The 27,829-nt window shown below is 35.1% G+C and overlaps 1 protein-coding gene and 2 long non-coding RNA genes across 4 annotated transcripts; 2 read left to right on the forward strand and 1 right to left on the reverse strand.

Annotated features, from left to right (window-relative positions):
• On the reverse strand, positions 1-16,028 carry LOC149803675 (uncharacterized). Its single transcript, XR_016420243.1, has 3 exons — positions 15,872-16,028; positions 628-728; positions 1-127 (listed from the first exon to the last, which is right to left on the reverse strand). It is a non-coding gene; the product is annotated as an uncharacterized LOC149803675 (long non-coding RNA).
• LOC149803676 (uncharacterized) lies at positions 2,611-4,324 on the forward strand. The gene is made up of 2 exons (XR_016419972.1): positions 2,611-2,832; positions 3,612-4,324. It is a non-coding gene; the product is annotated as an uncharacterized LOC149803676 (long non-coding RNA).
• On the forward strand, positions 14,721-27,281 carry LOC149803677 (dual oxidase maturation factor 1-like). Of its 2 annotated transcripts, none has more exons than XM_089953452.1 (10): positions 14,721-14,824; positions 19,549-19,727; positions 20,186-20,243; positions 20,747-20,881; positions 22,174-22,266; positions 22,644-22,797; positions 23,265-23,479; positions 24,190-24,306; positions 25,231-25,472; positions 26,147-27,281. In XM_089953452.1, exons 2-10 carry the CDS (start codon positions 19,554-19,556, stop codon positions 26,627-26,629), a joined length of 1,671 nt encoding a protein of 556 aa, XP_089809578.1. In that variant the 5' UTR covers positions 14,721-14,824; positions 19,549-19,553; the 3' UTR covers positions 26,630-27,281. The 2 variants fall into 2 exon arrangements, with proteins under 2 accessions (XP_089809578.1, XP_089809579.1); XM_089953453.1 differs by lacking the exon at positions 14,721-14,824 and adding an exon at positions 19,174-19,273.
• Positions 27,282-27,829: the final 548 nt, after the last annotated feature.

Consider the following 27,829-nt stretch of genomic DNA (forward strand, 5'->3'; position numbering starts at 1 on the left):
GGGAAACTCCCAACAAAATCATGACGTCACAATATTCGTACTTCATGATTGCACGAAAGAGATTTGCCAATTTCACGAGTGACCGGTACTGGATTCAAGAGATCTCTTTCCACGTTTTTCATGCATTCTGGAAAGGACAATATTATTAATATAAGTTAATATTAAAATAATATTGTTATCACTTATACCTTCTGTCACACTTGGGGGAGGAGTCAATCGAAGACTTTATTTCCGCGAAATAGTGCAAAGTGGGCAGAAGAGTTCTGTAAAATAAAAATGATTATGTGCAACAATTTAGGTTCTGTGGCACAACCATTAAAACTGTAAGTACACTTCATACTTTTACATGGCTATCCGTGCGAAACCAGTACAAATCCCATTATCGCATTTTTGTCCACTATTTTTCCTTATTGCTTCAACAAAATTTATATTTAGGAAAGTTTACATTGTAAAAATTAGAATATGACAAAATTAACCTGTTTATCTGCGATATTATAATCAAGCCTTTCATGTAATGAAAGTTTGTAGAAGTACAGTCAGTCTTTAAAAAATAGCTAGAAGGCTTAATTGCAAAAAATGAAAAGTGTAAATTGTGTTCATTTTAATAGGAGGATAAGCTAAACTTACGGAACACTTTTGGTAGGGTTCCTGCACCACATCTCATTTTCTTTCGTTATTATCGAATGATAAACCCAAAGACGTAGAATCCAACACTGAGGAGGAAGTGGCTTTGACGACGTAGTCATTAAAAACAAAAAAGAACAGATGTCAGTTCAAGGAAAGTGGATAATTTTGTCAGAAAGAAGTGGCATTGCGGGGAAAATTATATTGCCAGTCTGAACCAACATGCTATTTATGACATCTTAAACATGAGACGAATGTTAAGTGATGAGAAAGAGGAGGCAAACTATTGCCAGTCTGCTGGAGATACTACATGACAGTGGAGTGACCGGAAGGGATATATCGACCAGTTTTGCAAGCACTTACTCTGCTTATCAAACGATATGCCATCTTTGTACATTGGAACAGTGTATCATAAAGCCTTACATCCAATATAAAGATGTTGCTATTATTTATAATGAAGGATCATAAAAACTGTTTAATTATTCTCAGGCGAATTTTATAATCATGCCTTACATCCAATACAAAGATGTTGCTATTATTTATAATGAAGAATCATAAAAAACTGTTTAATTATTCTCAGGCGAATTTTATGAGATAGAATAAAGCTTTACATTATTTTGCCAATGCTCTCATGCAACAGTTTGTTTATTACTTTAATATTTCCCAGCGATTGAAGAAAAAAGTGAGTATGAAATATGACATTAAAACGTAGTTATGCGCTCTCGTGTGTGTGTGTGTGTGTGTGTGTGTGTGTGTGTGTGTGTGTGTGTGTTTCCGGGTAGTTGCTGACGCATCGGGCATAGTGTTTGAAAAAGAAAGACTCAGGAGGAGATCCCCATCAATATTGTGAAGGTCCCAATAGAGATGATCGAGATTGACAAGCATTCTGACCTGTGTATAGTGCAGAACTGAGTAGAAATCGTCAAGAATATTTGTTTAAGAATCTTAGAGGATGTATTAGTCCCCGATATCATGACATTACATGACCAAGACCCAACAGAGGTAGCAGTGTCATGCTATTGGTTAGCGTACTTTTAGTTGGACTTTTATAATTATGATGGATAATATTTGGCATCGCCATCTGTTTCTTATTATCATTTGACTATGCTAATTTGAAAACAGGCTCGTTTCATGGAAGCATAGTTCACAACTCCAATATTCCATCCCTAACACAGTTAAAAGAAATACGAACCGATAATAATAAAAAAATGTATCATAAATATTGAACCCTGTTAACAAAAGTTTTAATGGGAAATTGCACAAGGCTCTATTTAAGTAACCAATTCAACTATTGCGTTACATTTTGTGCAACGGTGTTTTAACTTCATGACTTTGCACTGTGAAAATGGTATGCATTCTATTGAATAAAAGCAAATGACACACTATGTATGTTATTTTTTTAAAAATCGTATTCTATAAAAAATGCCACCAACAAAAAGAAAATATAAAAATATATTCTTGCAAGAGTCAAAACTGAAAACTATATACAGATCCTTAGCGTATACTCTTTGTTCTAATAATTAAGGGTGGCGTTCCATAACAAAACATTCCACTATATAATATTTTTAATGGAACTTTTGCCACACGTCATTCATGGTCTATACACTTTTTAAAAAAAAGCCTTTGTGTAAAGTCATTTGTCATACGAATGGCTGCACGTGTGAAGAACATTAATATGTTGAAAAAGGATGGATTATTTCTTAAGAAAATGCTCTTTGAAGAGTTCCATTAGTGTTGCGATTCAGTGGCCAGGGTTTATAATAATATATTTAGAAACGGGGTATTTTGAAATTAAATTTCAGGAATTCGCCTATTGTAAGGTCTATGCTATTCAATTGTTAAGCAGTTATTGAAATGGAACAATTAGAATAGTATTCTGACTTCCGTGTTAATAGATTATATGGAACATATGCTTCGGTTAATTTTAGACTAAATTTTGTATGTTTGTTGATGGACTTCATATTAATAGCTAAAAGGTAGGGACTTTCTTTTAAGAATAATCATATATCATTAAAGAAATTAGGAATATATCATATTTAGGATTATCCACCGAAAAGATTCCATAACTGGATGAAAGGGAAAGGAATGGGAAATTTTGATTCTTGTTACATGGAAATGTTGCCATTAAATGGTATAATTACGTCATTGCATGATAGGAAGTCTTTGGAAAAGTGTAAACCTCACTAGTTTTGCCAATAATTACACTCTGTAAGTACCAATCTACTATTTTTGTTAACATCAAAACTGAACTTCCATGAGCGGGGTATATTATGCTTGCCAGATGAAATTATTTTAGCTTGATTGCCTTTACATCTCTCTTTACATCTCTTTCTTCATTATGTATTGACAATTTCGTTTGAATATCTCTTTCCTTCTTTTGAATTTCTCTCTCTCTCTCTCTCTCTTCCTGCACTTGTAACTGCATTTTCTTCTCTTCTCTGTTTCCGTCAAAGTCAACAACAAGTCTTATTATCAAAAGTATTAGTAGTAATTGTCAACACATACGTAAGCATCTATTTATAGATCCTATGTAATTTTACGCTCTTAATATTTCTAACACAGGCCCAAGTCACGTAGGCAAAATCTAACTGAAACTAATGTGAAATTGCTACAATTTACAGCCATTAATAATAATTCCACACAGAATTAAGAAGGAAATAAGTTGTCCTCTCAATGTCCGTGGTATGCCTATTTAATCATAGGCTAGTCGGACTTTTGTTTTCAGAACAAGTTAGAACAGAAATTACTGCAGATTATTGTAATGCTTTTACTAGGAAAAAAGTCATTAGTTTACTTTACTGTGCAAAATAGAATGAATTTGATAGGGACTATTTTGGACAACTCAGTTTATCGTCAGTACTATCACTTGTCCATTTTGTACATTTTTACTTAATCAAAGGTATGAATGTATAAACAAGAATAATATTAAATACGCATAACACGTACATTGAGAGGACAACTTAGTTCTGTCTTAATTTTGTGTTCAGATGAATTTTCCTGCGCAGTCTAAACAGTTGGCTTGGTTACCGCCATAGATGAAGCCGAGATGTACAAGTATCGATTAACTAGAAGAGGTCATTTGGCGTAAACATGAGTCTACAAATACGAGTGCAGAAAGTGCAGTGGCAGATAGCTGACAGAGTGGCAACGTATGAACATTCGGGTGTAACAGAATTTTGGCCTTATATTTAAAAACAATTCAAAATCATACATTATTTATCACGTACCCATTATTACATTTTGTTTAAGACTAGAAAAGTCCAAACTAAATCAAATTATTATCATCAAGTAATTTCAAGTAGATTTATTACGAGATTGCCGTTGAAGTTAACTGCTATATAATTAGTATGCAATATTCTGTATAAAGCCACTGCTATCTCTTACCATACTGCTGACATACACAAGCACTAAACTTAATTGTACATTGACGGCTCCCGCTACAGTGTATATATGGGTTACAGTCAATACAATACATTAAGCTGGTATTGTGTATTGGAATAATATAAACAATTCAAATTAAGATTGCTTATTATATGCATTGTCTCCGGATTTAGATGTTTGATAGTTTCTTTTGAAAACATAGAGAATTAAATCATAATTTTCTCCAGCATTGCTTGACCTGGTTATGTTAACTGTAACAAAGTTAGTATTTCATTTTGTCCATCAATTTACAAGATGAACATTAAAGAAATGCAAATAACATGCTATTTCTATCTCTTCCCTTGTATGTCTGTGTCTTTTTGTCTCATTTCTGGAAGTTTCAGATATATGGAGGTCAAATTGATATACGCAATGCATAATTATTCGCTAATTCTGAATGTTCATACTTTGTAATCTATGTACGTCTTTGTTATGCATAGATGTTGAACACTATCTTTTTATATAAAAGGTGAATACATTGAACTCCAACCCGGCCTCTGTGCTCTGGTAAAGAAAACAAAATCAAACAAATAAATATAAAAAACTAACAACAACAAAATCAAACGTTTCTCCAATGTTTATTCTTATTTTACAAAATTAACAATGAAATATCAGATCAGAATATTCATTTCTAAAAAAGAGGCACTAATTTAAAATAAATGAATATATTGTCTTTTAAATATCATATTCATTTTTAACATATCTGCATTTTTGTAATTTCTTAACCGAGGTTCAAATACTCAAAGCTAATGATCATTACTGGTAGCAGCAAGACAGCAAAGTTAAGTACTTCTTGTATGATCATTGGTATTTATTAATATCGGATATAATGCAAAAGGATACTAGAAAACAATTTTGTATTTTACGATATTTACATGTGAAGACTGGAGACTAAACAATGCCTGCTACGATCTACTTTTACACTTTGAAGAGTATGAACTTCCATTTCTAGAATTCAAAGACTACGCCTGAATTTTACGCCAATAATAGACGGGGACGGATTAAGGCTTTTGGGGGCCCTGGGCACAGCCAACACAGGGGCCCATAGCTATCCTGTCTTGTCCATTGATATTGTTACAGTGCTATTAACAAAACTCCTGTGAAATCAGACGATACTATACGGGGCCCTTTGAGCTTGGGGTACCCTGCCTGTAAAATCAGACGATAAAATACGGGACCCCTTGAGCCTTGGGGGCTCTGGACACGTTGCCCACTTTGCCCTATGGAAAATTCCGGCCCTGAGAATAGGTAACTCAAGGGCAGTGATTACATTCATGTGAAAATCTTTATTTACTTTTATCAATAATCTATTCCTTGTTTCCATATCGACAATGCCTTACAGACACTTCTTTGTTGAGAACTCCTACGCGTGTTATTGTTTCATTTCGATTACGTGTGAAATAAAGTACACAGTTTTTTTAAGTACAAATGTAAAACAATGTACTAATTTCGGTAAGAACATATCTTGCAATGTAGCCATGTTTCTGAGTTAATCGAACCTAATAATAATAATAATAATAATAATAAGTATTGTTATTATTATTATTATTATTATTATTATTATCATAGCTAAAACAAGAAATCAATTATAAATAAAGGATTGAATAGAATCTTTGATCAGTATTGATAGATGTTTGCAATGTGTTTATTAAAAACTGTACTTGAATGTAAAGAATGTGTCCCTAGTATTGTCTACAGATCCGTCAATTTTCAACTTGCACTCGATTTGTTACACATTTATTAAAATCTACCAACTGCATATTCGGTCTAACCATTGGCACATGTGCGCATTCATGCACTACTACTACTGGGGTGCACATAATTTTTCGGTCAAGGGCCACATTGCGTTTTCTAACACCAATCTAGGGCCGCAAACACTAATTTCTTTAATTAATTACTGTTCACGGGTCAGATTTCTTTGTTGTTTTAATTTGCCCTGATGGCCGGACAGAACACGTTCGCGGACCGGATCCACGGGATGTGCACTCCTGCACTAATAGGAACACTTATGTTGTTTATTCCAACACACTCGCTCACGTACGTATACATGTATTTACAAAGAGGTATTACGTGAACGATTGACGATCGCAATGGAATGGTATGTACACAGGTATTTAGATGTATGGGTAACAAGGCGGGCGTGTAATCCAGCTTTGTTGTTTTAAGTCACTTTATACATGCGTGCAATTAACACAACTTCCTTGTTATCCGTACGTTTAGTACTTTGTGTATAATGTGTACGTTTATTAATATGGATGACGCATAGGGCTGGCGCACGTGTATTTTTGCCCCCTAGGGAAAGCTTCCACCTTACGAGCTTTCCCGGGGGGGGGGGGGGAATGGTCGCTTTTTTTTTACACGAACCCACAATCTCCTGCATCCGGAGCGGTTTGTACTTCGTTTTTGGCGCCTCAAAATATTGGCGTCCTAGGCGGCCGCCTAGTTCGCCTATTGGGTTAAACCGGCCCTGCATGATGCAAATAGTTTCAACTCAACGACTAGTATAATTATACTGTATTTGGACAGGTAATTGAATGATTCGTATTATCTGTGAACAAGGCTTAAAATATGCATGCGAATTAGTCATGACTTTAAAACTGATTTGTAATAAAAGTTATTTGTTGAAATAAATTTCATGAATTCACATAAATGAAAGTTACTGCAGATTTTCTAATAATCTGTACTTAAAAATGGATGCAAACTAAAATAATTCACTGCAATTGCTAGTGACAGGTTGTGCCTCTCATATCTCTCTCTCTATCTCTATCTCTCTCTCTCTCTCTCTCTCTCTCAGCATATCAGGAAGTTAGTGAACAAATAAATTTATGTTTTTGCAAAGGATACAGCGTTTGTGTATCCTAACGGTAGACTGATTTTGAGATCGAAATGGAAAACACTATAGTATGTTTTTCTTTTAATACAGTAAGTGCCAAAAGGGCCGCAATGTGTACTTTTTTTTTTTACTGACTGTAATCAAAGTCAAGTGGCTTTTGATAACCAACTTATTTCATGGACACATGCTATAACCATCTCGAATGGAGCTCCAAAGTTCATATTGGACGTTAGAGGCTGATAGGTTCAGTCTGTGCGCATTTGACCCTTCAAAACTTTAAAACACGAACATAAACTAGAAAAAGAATTAAGGATATAAATAATAAGCGGAAAACAAAAACAAGTATCCAATTTAACTTTAAATAATATTGTACTCGGGTCGTTAAAATAAAGCAGAGTGAAGAAGAAATTTACCCATGGATAAATAGGTTAAAATAACGAATCAACAATCGGAGGACGAGATTATATATAGTGGTTAAGCCATAAATGAAAAGTAAGACTGTCTTTGTTATATTCTCGTCCTTCACATACATGTCATTTATCCTTTATTCACTTCTTTCTTTGACTCTCTTATCATCTGTTCTGACACTGTATATCAACAGTGAGATAATCTTCAGAAGCAACGACGAATAATTTACCAACACTTATATTTTGAAAAGTATAAACAGTTTATAAGTATATACAAGAAACGAGTAATGAATGGATAGATCAAAACACAGACAGACAGACAGATGGTTTGGGGAATGAAGGGACTTAGGATGCAAAGTGAGAGATTGATAGATACGTATGTGTACAGATAGACATTGGATAGACAGATAAATAATAATAATAATGAGGACTTTGTATAGCGCATAATCTTTACAAGCTCTAACCGCTTTACAACATCAGACAACACCTATAACATAAAAAAACATAAAATGATATTGTAACAGAATTGTAACCGAGTGGGTTTTGGATTAAATGAATAACGCAAACACAATGTGATGGACGATGGAAATTTATAAAATGAATTAATAAAAATGTATATATATATATATATATATATATATATATATATATATATATATATATATATATATATATATATATATATATATATATTATAAATACAATGATTCTCTCACGCTTTCAACATACGATTGATCCAATCACTCTACACAAACATTCACAAGTTGAAAAACGAAAATATGATTCATGTAATCTTACATATGGAAAGAGAGATTCAAATAACCTCATGGACTGCAAATGCATTTCAAATAATATTATGCATTGTAAGAGAGACTGACATAATCTCACGTATGGAATACGATTAAGATTCAAACAATCTCAAGGAATTCAAATATTTCAAACAATACTATGCACTGTAAGTGAGATTCACATAATCTCCTAGATTATGCAATGTAAGCGAGATTTCACATAATCTCCTGTAATACCAATAAGATTCAAAATAATATCATTCAATTGAAAATGTACACAACTGAAACATCAGTTGGAACAAACGTATGCCTATTGACACTTGTACAGTCGTATGATTCATAAACAGATGAACCACACAGTTTCACAGAGTCCTTGGGTTGGCCCACACTTTTATCGGCCACTCACACCCTTCACGGATCCACCACATGTACAGACATACGTATACACATACGTACAGACAGCATACATCACCCTTGTATTGGCTACGTCAACATTCATGGCTCCACCGCGTGTACAGACAGACGTATACACATACGTATAGACAGCACGCAGCACTAAACAACTACAGTCAGCCCTACACAGCTACCGTCAGCCCTAAACAGCTCTGAAGAGCTTCACACATCCCTAAACAGCCTTGAACAGCCCTGAACATCTCCTGTCAGCTCTAAACAGCCCTGAACAGCCCAGAACAACTTCAGACAGCTCTACACAGCCATGAACAACTCTGAACAGCCCTGAACAGCCCTATGGCTGGAGAACACAATGGAGAACGTTCACTCCTTGACAAGATCCAAAACGACCAGTCTCGCTTAGAAATGGACTCTACCTTAAATCCATATCTCCTTGAGTAATAGTCAGGGTAAAATACCCGTGCATATCATGGTTGTAATGTCTCTCGTTGCAAGTAATTTTCGACGAGATACATGCTAGTACAGTAGCTTACCTGGAAAAACAATTATTCACCCTAGGTAACGTTGTACGCATGTACAACGAAAGATAGTCAAATCGTTCTAAGGCAAAACCAATCTATTTCTTGCCTTATTCTGTGACAATATGATTACAAAAAACAAACACCATGAAATTAGAAAACATAAAAAACATACTGAAAATATTTAAGATAGGAAACATTATTAAGTCTTTAAGTTTGTTCTTGCAGTCGAAATAAGTGAGTTTTAAGAGCACTTTTGAATGGGATCACTGTGTCTTTGTGTCTAAGTTCAGTGGGCAATTCATTCCACGATGCTGGACTCTGGTATGTAAAAGAACGTTGTACATGCAACGAAGAAAGCTGAATTTTGGTCAATATATACAGACATACCTATAGGTCGATTTAATGTGTTACTGAATTATTTACATCTGCCATGCACACAAAATTTGTTTGTGCAAAGAATAATTTACAAATTTAAACGAAAAATTCAGCTTTTCATCACATGCGGAAAGCAAGATTATTATTCCTTTAAATTGACCGTACTCTCTCTCTCTCTCTCTCTCTCTCTCTCTCTCTCTCTCTCTCACACACACACACACACACACACACACACACACACACACACGCACTTCACAATCCAATGTTAACTCTGCCAATAAATATGTTTGAAGCACACAAATATTTTGTCATTTTTTAAAAGTAATCTATTTTTAATCATGTTGGTTCATTTGCTCTCAGTGGCACGCTCCACTTTTGGTTATCAGTAGTCCAATACAATCGCCCCCACCCCCAATGTATGTTTGCGATATTGCAATGGTTTTTATATATATTACTGTCTTCACTACTCTCCGATGTATAATTTGCAAGAAGGATTTTGTGCTGGAGCTGTGAAATAAAAATGAAAACCTTAATGGTAATTCTAATTGTTCTGAAAAATAAATACGTATAACATTGTCTTCTCCTTGCTCTATTCCCTCCATCTTTCTAATCTGACGAAACTAAATCATTTCGAATCTCGTGTATATGAAAGGTATCGAGCATGTGAATGAAGAATATTCAGGTAGAGTATTGTTGTTGTCATAAACCTGTCAGAAATGCCAAGAATTTAGGAATTTGTGCAGTATCATGGAGGTGGTGGTGATGTATGATTTACCGCCCCCCCCCCCCGGATTTTGGTTATCGTTATCTAGGGGATGATCGACCACGATGCCATTGCCCGGATCGAGTAAACAATAAAATAAAATATGAAATTAAGGGATGTATTAACAGATCTAAGCGGAGATATATAATAGAATAACACAAGTTCCCGTATATAAAATATAACAATTTAAACAATTACATAAAGAAAATGAAATCGAACATGACGTGTAAAGATTCACTTCCTCTCAGAAATAGAGTTACAAAATTCTGCGAAATTCTATTAGCCGTTTTGTTATACTGATAGAAAAATTTCATCGTATGATCAAGCGACTGATCGAACTCAAATTGCCGGCATGACAGCATCACCTTGTGCTTCCGGACTTTTCCAAATAAAAGCTAGTGGTCGTTCGGCCTCTCTCTCTCTCTCTCTCTCTCTCGCGCATCTTCGGGTTATCAACCTGTTCATTGCAGACTGTGCTCGTAGAGCTATTTTCTTTCCTTCAAAATAAAATATAGTACCCAACCTGTTAAGATTGTTTTCTTATCCTATGATCAACATATATTCCCACTCTTTTTTGGTCAGATATGTTCTATCGGAATTCAACAGAACTATATGCTCGCTCTCTCTCTCTCTCTCTCTCTCTCTCTCTCTCTCTCTCTCTCTCTCTCTCACACACACACACACACACACACACACACATCTTCTGGTTATCAATCTGTTCATTTCAGACTGTGCTCGTGGAGCTATTTTCTTTCCTTCAAAATAAAACATAGTACCCAACCTGAATAAATATCAGTTTGTTTTCTTATCCTAGGATCAACATATATTCCCACTCTTTTTTGGTCAGATATCTTCTATCGGAATTCAACAGCACTATAGCTATGGTCATTTTGTAACCTAATGTTGATACACAGTCTTATTAACCTAAATGTATGTCTTTTTAATCGCTCTCTGATTCTAACTGAGACCAAGACAAAATTAAACCTCTTTAGATAAATAATCAAGCCCCGCTGATCCATGCCAGTCGGCACACGTTATTCGATTCTTGGTTGAAGAGAATTCACAACTTAATTACACTCGAACTAATGGACTTCAGTCTTTGTTTTAACTACGTTATTTTGCTAGTTAGCCATCCACTGACGTACATTTCCAGACTTAGAATAATCAATCCTCATTATCAATGATACAAATAATTTAAGACAGATAGCTTACCTATTCTCACAACGTGTACCAGCAGAAATGCATGAAATCTTACACCACATGATTTCCATTACATAACAAGCAACTAAATACGAACACATTCATATAACGAAATATTACATGACATTCCTTCGATCCACGAATCATATCACATAACCGATTATTTTTTTAACCTAAGGAAAAATTGTAGTATGAATTTAAAATGAATGAATTCAACAATAATTACAAACTTATATTAATGAGCACATTGTCTATAATTAAGACTAACCTTGTGCTTTATCGGGACTCTCACCTGACTAGGAAATTTATCTCTGTCCTTTTCGTGCCCCTCAGTTTCCGAAACGCGCCCCTTAGGACACTCTAATGAGAAATCTTATATTTCACGGAGCTAAACTTCTGGGTCTCCTCAGAACTTAGACTAATTAATTTTAACGAGGGGAACTATTTTAAAACCCTGAATTCCGTCTGGGAACACCCCGTCCTTTAGCTTAGCCGATCAAGATTACTTCTTTATCCGCCACAAATCTTTAACACACATTGAAGTTAGAATAACCCTCTTCAGTCCACCTTTATTAATAAATGGGTACATGCTGTACAGATTGAAATAATTCATTATCCACTAATTTGTTTGCAAATTTATTATATCACATTCTTCCCCCAAAATCGAGAATGGTATAATCCATAGGAGCGGCGTAAATTCACTTAAACTGTTTTCGAACTCATTGTTGAAGCTTTTGTTCTGTTTTGTTTTGTTTGGCATTACTTTACTGAAATACATCAAGATTATGCTGTGTCAGGGGTAGTAGTATAAAGTAAAATTCCTTTGACCGAGAACACACCACGGTAACCTTTCACGAGGGATCCGATTGTGAAATTAAACCTGCACCCATCTGGTTAATAAGCTAAGGCGTTAGACTGAGCCACCTCGCCTTCCTCAACTTTTTGTGAAAGGTTGTAACCCGGAACAAGTGAGACACCGACTTCTGCCGATCCATTGTTTTATGATATCTTTTTTTGGTTACACCTGAAGTTTTATGATATAACTATTGATTACATTTTAAACAGATAAACGTTTTTTTCACATCTACAAATCGTCAGTTAGTCCATGAGTTTTTCAACTTATCGTGTGCCAAACATCTGGAGTCAGAATAGATACAGTACAGTGAGTACAATAAATCGTAATACACGGCATAAATATGTTTGCTTATATGTTTCTTGAGACATTTATTTCTTTTGGTGCCCTTTAAATAGATATGTAGTGAACACAACATAATTGTCAAGGCCACTGTTATTTAAATTTATTACAAACCACATCTATTGTTAGTATTGTGGTAAACAAAATAAAAATTTACAAAGCGGGGAATGTTTGGAAATAGGTTATGAGAAATACTTATATAAATTATTTTTTCTAACGATTTGAAAATACTGCAGATAAAGACTCTTTTGATAGGTGAGGCTAGACATGTTGGAATTCAAGCTTGTGATGATTACATGGAACTCAGGAAAAGATTGATTGACGTTTCCCGTAAAGCCATTTAGCAACTGATTTGTTAGCAAGGTCAAGATATCTTCGAATCGTTCATTTTCATATGTCTGAAGCTTTACTAGAAATGGCAATGAAGGTGAAGACGTTTTCTTCGTTGCGTTTTCTTGGTCTTTTTCTCTTTGTAACTAGTTTCCAAGCGCTTAATTTTCAATCGACTTTCGATTCTTATCTTTTCTATTTCTAATTCCAGTTTATAGGTTCCATTTCCAATTAAAGCTCCTTCTGTCATAACACCGGTTCAATTTCATTGAGGCAGGTTTTCACTTTGTTTCCTTGGATGGCGGCATGAGTTCACGTTTAAGGTCCTCTACATACTTTGGAGTCTCAATATCGTTAAATTCCATTAAATTCTGTACTGCCGCTTTTCTTTGAGTGCGTCTTGAAGAACATGTGTCTCCCTCAACTTCCACGTCACAAGTAGCCATCATATTGACAAACTATGTGCACATACTGTAAGTTCTAGCACTGCGTTCACAGCCAATGGAATGATTTTCTATTTTTCTCACGAATTTCTGGGTTTTTACATGTACACTTATCACAGTGATACACACTTTGCACCTAGCAGACAACAACTGAACGTTATACGCTGCAGTATAACTAGTCACTGCTAATAGTATTCCCTAAATACTGTACGTAGCAGCTACATTTAGCAAAAAGTCATAAGTGTATGTATATATGTATGTATGTATGTACGTATGTATGTATGTATGTATGGATGGATGGATGGATGGATGGATGGATGGATGGACGGAAGGATGTGTCGACCTCTCCGGTGGCCTAAGAGCATCCTCCTCGGTAGCAGAAGGTCTTGGGCTCGAACCCCGTCCGAGTCATATCAGAGACTAATACAAATGTTATTAGCAGCTGCTGAGTTAGCGCACAGCATTAAGAGGTTTCTTTTAGGACTGGTTGGCCTGGTTTCATGTGGTACATGATGATACATGTCTACGGCATGATGTCCCAGTAATGGACAGTAGTATGAACTACCCCAATGCTATATGGGTGAATTTATTTTAAAGCTACGTTACAAATCTAAGGCACACACACACACACACACACACACACACACACACACACACACACACACACATGTTTGCTGAATCCACTGCTTCCAGAACTGAATAATACAATTCCAACATGTCGAAGAAATTCCCAAAATTCACTCTTGAAATATCGGTATCCGTACCGCTTCCACCAGAAATGTCACATTCGGATTCAAAGGACACATAAACACCAAGTTAAGGTCTTACAACTTCATGTAAAATGAAGCTAAAATCTACACAGAACCTTAACCAATGTTGCTTACAGTACCAAACCCATTTACACATCTGCCTACTCTCCCACTCTGCTGTTATTTCAGTAAGGGTTTCGGATAAAGGATTTTAATTATGTAACGCCTGTGCCTTATCCAAGGATGTATGGGTGCAGACATTTTGACGTATGGTCTCGGTTCACTATAAATCGCTGCTTGCAAAGGATGGGATAGGCTCTAGTTTGGTGGCAGGATTGATCTTTAATTAGGAACCGATAGAATAAAGGTTAGAACTATGGAAGAGGAGATGTTAACATATGGTTAAGTAGATGAAAGTGTCAGAGTAGAGACAATCAATGGACAATTTGTGACATTTGAAATATGTGTCAAAACAATCAGTTTTTCCAGATTAGTTATTAATATAGGCGGAAAAGAGAGAATTACTTTGTGCCTATTTTGACGGACGTGTTAAATTGTTGGCCGTTAGATAAAGTTAATCCTGATTGGCTAAGCTAAACGTGGGGTGTGGTTTTCCCAGAAAACTTCAAGGTTTTAAGTGTTCTCCCTAGAGACATTAGTCAGTCAAAGTTTTTCTGTGGAAGGGGAAGCCTAGTTCCGTTATCTGTAAAAATTATTTTCTCGTTAAATTATCTAAGAGACAAGACAAGGAAATGAAGGCATAAGGTTTGTCTCAATTACCTACAATACGTTCATTGATATAAGTTTATTCTTGTTGTTGTTGTTGCTATTGTTGTATAGTTTACATTCATTTTCAGTACAAGATTAGGCTATACATGGCGGCCAGTATTAATGGTGGAGGAAGAACCCTGTAAAACCCCTGAAAGAATCACTGACCCACGTGAAGCTACGGGCAACCTTTCTCACATACACACATTGGCCGAACTCGAGCCTCGAACCCACGCAGACGAGATGAGATGGCAGTGATCCGTAACGGTGAGCGCTTTGGACCATTAGGCCACTCGGGACCCCTGATATAAGTTTGTAATTACTTGTTGCATTTAATTGTTTTAAATTCATACATCAATTTTCCGTGAGTTTGGAAGTTAATGGTTTCCATGCATTTGTCTCGAATGTTAAATCACTAACGTAATCTAAGGAATTCATGCATTATTTCTGTTACAAATTGTGTGAATATGTGAATATATCAGCCTTAAATTATACGTGTCATGTATGCTAGAAATTGATTTTACTATATCTGGAAATGTTATGTCAAGGAATTGCCAGTTATCAAATAATAATAAAGACGTGAAGTTCATTAATTCATTCGTGTAATTAAGCTGTGAATTATTTTCCAAGCGAGATATCGGCGCATGGCGATATAGATAATCCAGTTATTGATTTATAGCGTATAGGGTCGCATTACGATTTACTAAGATGTCTAGTTGCGTCATGGTTCCAGTTAGAAATGTGGCTAGCAGTTAGGAAAATACATTAATTTTATCGTGATAGGGTTGTGTGTGTATCAGGTTGCGAACCGACCATATCAGCCTAAGTCTGCTGAGTTAAGATAATACCTGACATAAAATTATTGGGAATATTGTTCGTCGCAAGAATAATAAAAACCCCTGCATTTAATTAATTTTAAAGTAACAATAGCTCCATAAATGTACCACGCAGAGGGAAATGAGAACAGACAGCCAAGTTACGATTGATGGCCGGAAGAGGCTGGATAGATAGAGAGAAGAGGAAAAGGAATACGGAGACTCTGACCTGTTACCAACGTTGACTTTGAGAAGACCCACAGCTAATGATCATTACATACATTCGAAATTCAGAACAAGAATAACGTTGGAAGAAACGCTGTACTCCATGTATGATCCATGCTATTTGTTAATCCCGTATAGATCATTTTCAAATACTATTTTTAGTTGGCCAAACCTATCCAATAGCCGCATCCGGTACGGTCATGCGTATTCGACGTAGGGCAACTCGAGTGACCTACACTTCTTACATGAATAGAACATTTGCCATTATATATCGACCCCCCCCCTTAAGACTGCATGGTAATGAATAATCTGAAAGTAAAAAAGCTAACTTGTCTAATTAGCAGCAAACAATGAACACCAAAGGCGGCACATCACATATTAAGCAGATTCCTCAAAGATTTGCCATGGAGTTAATAAATTAAATGGGAATGTATGTGAATCCCAAAACTGCTAAGAAATGTTTTCTCTCTCTCTCTCTCTCTCTCTCTCTCTCTCTGTCTCTCTCTCTAGTTTGCCTGCTCCGTGAAAAAATATGGATAATAATAATGAATTAATTCATCGTGCGATACATTTGCAATTGACAGTTGCAACAGTACTATCAGCTATGTGTAACTCGTGTGGCTTCTCAGATTGGGCTTGGGATCTGATTACGCTGGCATTGATGGTGATGGTTTCACCTGTATGCATCCATCCACTATGAAATTAATTATATGCAACAAAGAGATTTATAAGTCCTCATGTTTTCGCGAGTATATAGTCTTGAAGAATCATCTAAATACACGTAGATTTGTATAAATTGTAATTCTGGTCCCATACGAAAATCGTTCCCCAACCCATTTACTTTCAGATTTCAGAAAAGTAACATACAACTTTGTAAGTCCTATCCAGGACCACGGACAGAGTAGGACAAACTCCTCGGGACCACAACGGTGAGTGGGTCCACCGTTGTTTCAGTTTGTGATTCATTGGGGCCTATTGGATAATTTTTCCTAGGGCCCACAAATCCTTTCCACTGCCCTGGTCCTCTCTGATGCTTTTTGTGCTCATATCTACTTTTCTGTTTTAGGCAGGTTACTGAACTATTTACTCATGATTTTTAAACACACTATTTCTGTGAAGGGTGTATAGATGTCAAAACTTTAAACATTTGTTTGAAACGTTCTTCAAGAACATACCCTATGTTCATGACAATCGCTTAAAAATTGCCCTACGTTGATTGCGCATGCGTTAAATATTGGAGTGGAAAAACCGATTCGACTTCCTGAAAAAGGTCTATATCACTCAAAAATCTATTAGAAGAAAACATCTGTATTACATGATGTGAAGTGATTATAATTTTTAAAGTAGCTTTAAAAAAATTCAGTTATATCGCTACGATGTCTGCACTGTATCAGTTTATAGTGATGTCTAGCGCTGGAGCATCATCCGCAGACTTATAGCATGATGTCCCACCCATTCACATTATTCTGACACCAGGCTGACCAGTCCTAACACTAACCTCTTAATGCTGAACGCCAAGCGAGGCAGCTGTTAGTATCATTTTTATAAATCTTTGGTATGACTCGGCCGGGGATCGAACCCACGACCTCCCGCATCCTAGCTTAAGCTCTAACCACTAGGGAATAGGAGCGGTTGTCTATATTAAGTCTATCCGCGTGAGTTCGAGTCTCGGACAAGACAAATGTGGGTATGTGAGAAAGCTAACCATTAGCTTCCCGTGTGTCGGTACTTCTTCCTGGGGTTTCCTCGAGTTCTTCTAACAAATTTACAGGCCGCCATGTATACCCTATCATGTGATGAAAGATGGCGCTAAACCCATAACAATTTAACAATTGTAATACGAAACATATATCAAGAGTGTGACTCATCTACAATGCATCATGAAGAGCCAGTAAACAAGTTCAAACTTCCTTTTCCAGAGTTCAGTGCCTAGATTACAAGTTCACGTAAAGCGATAGGTGACATAGGAAGCCAATGGAACGAATACACGCAAATAACACTGTATCTCGAATATGTTTATCTTGCACATATATATGCAATTTTATTGAATGGCAGACTTACATTGAAGGGCCTTAGTAAATATTTATCACGATAACTCTAAATCTTTTAAAAGAACGATGAATTTTGCCTATAAAACGAAAATTCACACTATACCTTGCTGCCCAATACCAATAAGAGAACCAAAAGGGAGGAGTTTCCCTCATACGAAACAGCCTTTGGTCCACAACAAAAAGTTATTTTTACTTATTTCGCAGTGACACTAATATTGAAATTTACTTAGGAACACAACAAAGGAGATGTCTTATTTTGAAGAGCTTTTAACGTCTAAAAATATATTCGGTTTCTATAGAATCAAAATATAGAAATGTATGCTTCCCAGAGTCAAAATAGATAGGAGTCTCTTTGGAAAATTTGTTCCGAGCCTATACTCTTTGCTGTAATAATTTATGGTGGCATTCATTGAGAAAATATTCAACCTCACAGTATTTGCAATGAAAATTTTAATCCGGCTGTTATTATATGTTTTAAAAGGTACATAGAATGAAACATGTTTAAAAATAATCAAAATGAAATGAACTAAAATAAAATAAAACATTCCAGGAAGGATTGATGTAGTTGTTTTATACGTATTAAATTATTGTCACATGTCATTCATGGTCTATACACTTACTTTTAAATAATCTTTATGTAAATTCTTTTGTATTATGAATAGCTGCGCGTGTGACGAAAGTGAATAAGCTGAAACAGGATGTTTTTGTTTTGTAAGATAATGTTCTTAGAATTATTGAAGTAGTGTTGCGATTAAACGGCCAGAGATTATACTGACGTAGTTAGAAACGGGGGTTGTTTGAAAATTACCTTTAGGAATTTCCCTATTTTCTGGTGCTTGCTAATCAATTGTTCAGCAAACATTGGAATGGAACAATAGCATTCTGACTTCCGTGTTTATTGATTCTATGGAGTATACGTTTCAGCTATTTTTAGCCTGAAATAGGTATATTTGTTGACAGACTTTATGTTAATAAGTACCAGGTAGGGCCTTTTTGTGAAGAATAGTCAAATATCACTAAAACAATAGAAATATATTATATGTCTGATTACACCAAAGCAAGGATTCTATAACTGGATAAAAGGGAAAGGAATGGGAAACTGACGCTTATTCATTCAAATGTTGAAATTAAATGCTATACTTACGTCATTGCAAACCAGGAAGTCTTTGGAAACTACAGGGGAAAAATCTTGTTTAAACCTAGCATGAATATGTCTACATGAATACTTAATAAATTATCTCATTCGCCAATTAACTAACCAATAAAAATGCTTGTTCGTTTGAAAGTTTTATATATAAGGCCGCAATAGCAAGATAAGTACACATTAAAGGAAATAGAAAAGAGAGAAACTAAAGGTATAGGTCCATTAAAACTGACATATTATTTGTTGATTAGAAGTTATGTAACCGTTGCACAGTCTTTTATTTTTTCTTGTATTTCATTGTAAATTGTACACTTTGAACCTTTTTTGAAATTTATACGCACACACACCTATGCATCTTGTCAGTTTATACAGGAAATTCAGATGTCAAATTTTATCACAAGATTATGTTTAATTTTTCCGATCTTTTCAGACATTTTGTAGCAACAGTGGTTTTACTTGCAAATAATTTGTTACTTATTTTGCCAGCAAGAATGTCTTCATCCCCGGATCTATATTCAGCATTCCGCACGAATGGCGGCCCCACCGTGTACCCTGAAATAAAGACCGCCTGGCAGGCGGACATCTTGGGATCGGGACTCATCTTTGCATTTTGCATACTTGCAGTATCTTTCATTGTTATCATACCTGGCATAAGAGGAAAAGAGGTAAGTTAACCCTACTCCATTATTAATTGAATTACATTCATACAACTGTCATTTCATCATACATCGGTCGTATATTATCCATTTAACTATGCAATTATGAAGCGGAGAGAGAGAGAGAGAGAGAGAGAGAGAGAGATTATGGCTTTGAAAGAAACTACAACGAAAAGATAATAATTTTAATATTGTCGCAAACGTTTTTATATGTTAATAATGATGATAAGAAGGTCACCGATATTTTTCGCTAATAATATGGATTCCCCTTTAGGATTAGATATATTTAAAATGTATAAAATACACCGTTATCGTTCAACTTAATTTGCAAGTTTCACTCAAGCTCTTTCCTCCTTTTTATATCATGCTACAAACAGTTATTATAAGTTATATATATATATATATATATATATATATATATATATATATATATATATATATATATATATATATATATACCTTTTCAGAGTGTATTTACCATCGTCCGAATTCTCACAACTTTGTTTATCGGAGCAGTTATCCTGTGTAAGTATTCAATACAAATATTCGTGCTCACTATATTATGTACGTATTCGTTGACATTAAAAATCTCAATGCGTGTGTCGGCATTATATTGTAACGTGCATGTAAGCTTCATTGACAAACCTTACCACGTGAAGACAAATTTACAGCTGTGGTTGGATGTAGTTACTAAGAGTAACAACAGCGACCAATCTTTACTCCCATAAAAGAGAATATTTGCATGAGAAGAAATAAAAAAACAACTTGTTTGTTCATTTGAACCAAGGATCATTAGTAGATAATACAATAAAATCTCCTGAAGAAAACTGTTTTCCTTTTAAACTTTATCGATAAATTGTTATCACGTACGACGATACTATGAATTTTTCGTATTTAAATGGAAACAAACTTTTTTAATCACCACTCTGTGTTTGAAAAAAATATATTAGGGGACCTATCCTGTCCTTGTGAATATGATTTCGGTGCTTATTGCTGGTGATGTTCTGAATTTTGTCTGTTATTTTCAGTGACCAACTTTGGCTTCACTTGGGATACGGCTGATATATCAACTCATACAAAATACAAGGCTGGTATTAGCGATGGAATACAGGCAGATGTAGGTGTTTTCATTGGATTGAGGGGAATAAACATCACGCTGAAAGGTACAAATTTTACGTTTTCTACCAAAACTCATCACTAGAAGTACAACCCAAGTGCAGAATAATAATAAGCACTTGTATCATAAACTTATGCAATATATATTAACAAGAAACCTGATAACAAATGCAAATTTCGCTGTAACGACAAATGTTTAACAAACATTGTTACCTGGCGAAAGTATCACATTTTCCTCTGCATTTCGTTACGCACTCCACTGCAACTGATAACGTCCACGTTCAGGAAGCCGATTTGCTAGACATTACAGAGCTAGGAAAACTAATTGATTTCACATAGAACGTAATGTTAATAAAGAAGAAGATAAAACTAATATCTTTATTAGATTGGTACACAAATCAAACATGCTTCCATCCGTTAGAGAGATAATTTGTTAAGCCTTGAAAAACAAGTATTTCACAGCATATCCTTGCTCTTCATGCTATTATTAAGGGGAAACCATGGTATGCGCCTGATAGCATAGGCCCGGATGAAGAGTCCATATAATATTTTGTCAGTTGGAAATTAAATTTAGGATATCAAAACGCAAGTAAATATTTGGCTGGCAACTATCGTACATAGATTAAGATTTACGAACTATAAAATGGAAACAATTAAATCCATTTACAGGTCAATTTTTGCATCTTAAAATATATAATACTCTGTTTATTCATCCACAGCTAGACTGGTTCTCTGCCTGTAAAATAATTAGTGGTCCGATACCTGTATGTACCGTTACAACTTAATTCAACTCTCTTGCAGTGTTGAGGTTCTTTGATTTACATCCTGATAAGCGTTCGAACGACACACGAAAGCTCCTAAACTTTTATTTCTTCTTGAAATATCATTAAAATGGCCGGGCATGGCACGGGTGCCTACTCTTCATACCTAGTCTGCACCTAAACCGTATCAGTGATTATAAAGTATTGAATTGAAACTTTTACTTTTGTCTGATTATCGATTACTTAGATAGGAGAAGTACTCAGATACGGTAGAAATACGAGAACTAAATAATACTGTTGAACAAGTGCAAGTCAAATATTATCGCGACAATTACTTTAGTTCGAATTTAGCGACGCGACAAAGTCTGAGGAAAGCTGATTTAATATAATGGCTGCCAAGGTATATGGTATGAGAACTAACAAAAGAGAACTTACATAACTGTGTCGAGAATGTACTGAATTTAGTATAATTCCTTAAAGATATTGAAGCGGGGGAAAATCCCGTTTACAAGATTTCATTATGTAAGGGATCTCAATATTCACGAAAAAATTAACATAATCGCGTCTTTACCTTGTAGGAAAACCGGAACATCAATTGAATGAGACCATCAACTACAATGAGCACTTCTCATGGGAAGGGGCACAGGGTCGTTTTGGATATGGACCGTACGGTAAGACACATGTTCCAAAAGGTCATTACATAACACAGTAAAATTATCAGTCTTGGAGTAGAATAATCAGACACCGTCTTCACCTGTTGATTCTTTCGAGGTTTTCGATATTAATGATTGAATTTCAGATTAAATGTCTCACTTGAAGCCTCACTTTGGTACATAGAGAAATAAGTTATTTAGGGACTTAAGTCTGTTAAATCTCATTTACATATTTTACCAATTAATACTAAGTTTCCATTTTAATACCCTTGATCGACATTGATGATTATTCCTCATTGGTCCTTCTCATGTGTCTATAAATCACTTTACTACTACAAGTATAACTGCTTCTACTACATATGTTATTATTATTATTATTATTATTATTATTTTAGCTAGCCGCATCAATCAAGAATACCGTGCCGCACAATTCCGCGGTCTTCCCCAGCCTATACTCTGGATCGCTGAATACTTTGTCTTCGATGAAGAGGGTGTTCGTTGGGGACGATTTTACAGAACTGCTGGGTTTTATTCTGGAATTCTGTTGTGGTAAGATAGACCAAGATATTAATACCTTTCTATCAAGACAAATTATTAATACATTTGCAAATCATTAATCATTAAGCTTACATCCAGTACAGATATGCGTAGCTGTCTGAATATATATATATATATATATATATATATATATATATATATATATATATATATATATATATATATATATATATATACATATGAGAAAATTAATCTGTCAACGTGCTGATTCATATTATTAATATATATATATATATATATATATATATATATATATATATATATATATATATATATATTGCATTCCTTTGTAAGTGTTGCAATTATAAATTAAAGTAAAAGAAAAGTTAATATCAATGTATGATATGCTTTGGAGGAGTTTGCGTATTATAATTCCGGAAGTAGGTACCGTTCTATGGGTCTTTCTATACATGTTTGCTTATCATTGTATGTAGCAGGATCTATATTACTCATTGCAGGCTAGCTTTCGCTCTGTGGCTTCTGGCCAACATACTGTTCTTCTTGACTCTACGCTACGCTGCATATGTTCTGGGACTGTGTGGAGCGTGCATGATCGGAGCCACACTTGTCTGGTCAAACGTTCGAAATCCTTTTGAGCTGATGATTCCATTCACAGATAAAGACATCCTGAAGTTTTCCTATGGAGGATCCTTCTGGATATGTATGGCTTCAGGTATTATATTCCACGTAACCTTCATACAAATCATTCGCAGTATGTGGTATCGCAACGTTTGCCGGACCAAGTAGCGAGTGTTTCAACCCGGATCTGAGCCTTTTTGGCTACCGTTTAAACTCATTTGGCTGGTTCATATTATTAATATTATTATTATTATTATCCATACATGACGCGGTACTGAGTAACAGATTCGGCAATTTACAAAAAAAGGTATTTTAAACACATTAACAACGTTAACATTGCCACGTGGGATCCAAATATCTTTTTTGCTCATGACAAAGAAGCTATCGAATATATTGGGCTTAATTTTTCAGCAGGTATCTTTTATGCAAACTAACTTTTACCACAACATAATGGAAAATGTATTCCCTCTAGCAGGAGGAAGATGTTCGTTTGCTCCTGTTTGTATTCTTTGCAGAACTTTCGTTTGAATTAGTAAAGTTCATGTTTCACTATGATAAGAGTAGATAATATTTTCAATATAATGTATAGGTTTGACCCACAATAAACGTCAATCAATGACACATAAATCAACTGTTCAATAAATTAATTCAATCACTACATATTTCGTTTATCACTTAATAAATAAAGAGTTCGCCTGACTGAAAATACCAACTATATTCCCGTCACTCTTATTTCCAATCTTTTAGATTTTCAGGATAACTGAGAAGTATAAGAAATTATCAAGCATTCATTTTTTTTTACAGGAATCCTTAGCATTATTATCGCCATTGTCGTCTGGATTGTCAATAGGAAAGCACCTTTAACTGCAGCAGCATTTTTTAGCATAGATGCTCGGTGGGATCAAAGAAAGGATGAAAATGGTTAGTGTTGTGGTACTGCTTAGCATGTGTATGAATATCTCGAGAGAGTCTATTTGTAAACAAACAGACAAACATTATTTAAATTACTCAAAGATGAATATTGTCTGTAAAAGCAATGAAACGACGCAACAAAGCAATCAAAGCTCTGAAGCGCGTTAAGATTTCCACCAAAGCACAATGTGGTTTGTTGATGTTTTCATCGCTAGAATAAAAGCATCATCCATCCAAACAAAATGGGTTATATTCAAGACTTACGCAGCTGCATGAATGCATATGTCCAGCAATGCATCTCATGCTGTGTTATTAATTGCAATGTTGAATAATATCTGTCAATTTATCCTTTACACTGTGAAATAAAGTATATCACCTTTATGTCATGTTTGCTTCAGATCTAGTCTTTTAATGTTCACCAATCCTCAGCGCTGATTTAGTTTTACTTGATGTGATGATTCACAGATAATTCTCCAATTAGATTATAAAAGAACTTCAAACTGGCATAAACGTATATTTAATATGATACTAATAAATTTTATAATTGGACACACTTTTGTTACATGTTATAATTTTGCGGTATATTGGCAGAAAAAACATAAACTTTGTATTCCACTCTCCCTGAAGTTTTGTGCAGCTTCGGTGACATGAGGAAATAGAAATATGGAACTATGTTTTATTTACTGTCATACAACAATACAGTCTGTTTCTGAGAACCATACTGAATTCTGGCTTCTAATTCATAAAACTTTCAAGTATTGGACAAAGAATAGCTCTTAATCTCGTGACTAAAATGTCCTAAAGCTAAAATTATAAAAAGTACATAAGATTTTCAGTCTAATTTATGTATTTTGTTCAATTTAATAAGTTTAGGAACTTGATTCTGTAACCGATTTTACTGTTATTATCATAGAAAAGTTATTCCTTTTTTAGATCACAAGGGAAAGGTAGAAATACAGAAACGAGAGAATCTACAACTAGAAAATGTTGAAGTTGAAGAGTCTGGCAAAAAGCCAAACAAGGTTACAAGAAGCTTTGACGGTCATGTTCACAATGACTGGGACTCAGACGTCGAGTATTACAGCGATGACGACTTGCCACCTACAGATGAAGAAGATAATGATGGCGATTATTTTTCTGACGTGGACAACGATAAAGATCCTAATCAATGCACGGTAAAAACTGGTCTTCTGTATTGAACATAAGATGATCACTTTCTCACTTATTGAGACTCTCAGACTCTCAGATCTCAGAGTTTTCATATTGCAAAGATATGCGGTGACTCGGTCCTTTAATTCTTGGGGCCGATAAGATACGGATTCAAATCGAGTAAAGAATCATCCTGGTCGGATACCGTAGTGTATCTTTGGGCGAGGCAGTTTGCTCCAACTGAATTGGAGCTAAATTCCTCCTTGTTTTGATGTTCGAGAAGAAACATAACCGAACCAAAATGTATTACAGCCCACAACTATCATTTGTCAATATTTGAAATTCTTTTATTCTGACAAAATAATTTTCGTTGATATAAGATTAAGCTTATACGTTTCAGACAAATAAACATAAAGAATTGTATATGTTCAAAAGCAGATCTGACCAATGTAGACAGATGTCACCATCAGTTAATACAAACACAGATCACAAAAAAGAAAATTATAAAGTATTGATGAAGAGATAGAAACTTTCTAGCCGAGTTACGTATCGAAATACTAAAAGCGTTAAGAATTTTGATAATTTGCTGAATCAATTAGATTCTACTCAAACCTTTTAAATAAATAAGATTTTGTATAGGAATCAAATGGATTATACATGTCCTTGAAATTTATACTTTTACTCACTTGTGTAATTTTAGGAGATGACCACGCCAAGAGTTACCCCATATGGACTCGTAATTCCAAGATCGAGGGCGGGGACAAAAATAATTCCATCTACCGGTACACTCACCGATACTTTTTTAATAGGCTCTCCTTCAAATGTATCCACCGGCTCATCAGGTATTGGTTCGGAGGCAGGATCCGTATCTGGTACGTCAAATGCGTCCACAGGGATCTCCATACCGATCTCAGAAGGTAGTTCATCCGGTGGCGATAGAGGAATTTTACATGATGATAATGGAATTTTGCAGAGCTGCACAGATGGTAGCATTCCACAAGATAGCACTGCCTTTAGAAATGTTAACGTCGGAAGAACATCGTCAGCTAAAGGATCAAGAAGTAATAGTGCTGGAAACGTTTGGTCAACACGAGAGTCTACATGGTTTCCAAACGCAAGAAGGAAAAAAGAGAATTCTGGAGTTAGGGTATTTGACAGACATAATCAAGTCTCTCCGGTGTGAAAACTTCGTTGACTGAATTTAGGTATCATGACAATTACTGGGAAAACATCTTTTAAATGGGGAGGGATGAAAGAAAATTAAATCCACTCATCCCTCACATTACTTATCTTTGCATATGGACTCGGATATGCGAGATCCAGCTGAGTATTTTGTAATGGTTATTTTCCTACCACAAATTCATCCACGTGTTCACCTTCTGGTACAGTCACTCTTATGATGCGTGTCTTACAAATAACATTACATGTAGAAAAGGGCATCTCTGTGCAGTCTGCACATCTCCGGCATTCAGACGGACAATACTACACTTGTGTATGTACGATGGTATTATGCTGTATTTACTTTTCTCTTCAATATACATGTAGGTATCATACTATTTCGCTTTCATGGTATTTTACTTGCACAAAGCTGTGTTTTCTTCCTCCAGCGGATTGGGGAAAATTTACCTTTTTGAGAGAGAGAGAGAGAGAGAGAGAGAGAGAGAACACATAGCGCATAGAAGAGCAAATCCCGTATAGGGGCTTTATATCAAATGTCTAGTCATTTTGTGCCTTCTGTGATACATTCTTTGACATGATATTTTATTGATTTCATATTTATTTTGAAATATGGTGACACATGTTAAATACGTCTGCTAATAAACCGATTTAATTTACGTGTCTTGTTTCGTTGGGTCGTTAATTACATCAATATTTTCTGAATTTCTAATGTGTAATCAAGACTGTTTATAAGTATAAAACATTGATAATATCTCTGTGCATGTCTATTTTTTATATTGATCAGTCTGTTTCTTTTAAACCAAATTATGTGTATTTGTGCTTATGCGCTTATTGCAAACTACTTGTGTTGTGTCTTTTGTTTACAGTTAATGTGACAAAAAAGCAAAAAATATAAATATATCACTATTGATCGATTGTGATTTAAACACTGTCAATATACGTAGTTACTGTACTGGCTACGAAAATGAAAGTGCGAGTAAACTTACAAATTTTAAATTATCCTCATGTCTTTGTAGATACAATTACATTGCAACACCACTTCTAAATTTCTAAAGAATCTAGATCAATTGACTGAACATCTAGTCTATTTAGTGTCACTTTAGAAGTTGATCAAGAAGTAATAACTCACATGAATACTTCAAGAACTATCCTCCTGTGTTGTTCTCAGCATCAGAATCAACTAACTGAAAGCAGAAAAAGAAGA

The sequence above is a fragment of the Sinohyriopsis cumingii genome, chromosome 3, assembly GCF_028554795.1.
Source record: "Sinohyriopsis cumingii isolate HCF-2022 chromosome 3, ASM2855479v2, whole genome shotgun sequence".
NCBI lineage: Eukaryota > Metazoa > Mollusca > Bivalvia > Unionida > Unionidae > Sinohyriopsis > Sinohyriopsis cumingii.

What these genes read in the sequence shown, in the direction of transcription:
- LOC149803677 (XM_089953452.1), top strand. Translation starts at nt 19,554, where the DNA reads ATGTCTTCATCCCCGGATCTATATTCAGCATTCCGCACGAATGGCGGC. An exon ending in TTTTGGATATGGACCGTACG is followed by an intron (nt 22,267 to 22,643) that starts GTAAGACACATG and finishes TTATTATTTTAG; the next exon opens with CTAGCCGCATCAATCAAGAA. An exon ending in TATTCTGGAATTCTGTTGTG is followed by an intron (nt 22,798 to 23,264) that starts GTAAGATAGACC and finishes TACTCATTGCAG; the next exon opens with GCTAGCTTTCGCTCTGTGGC.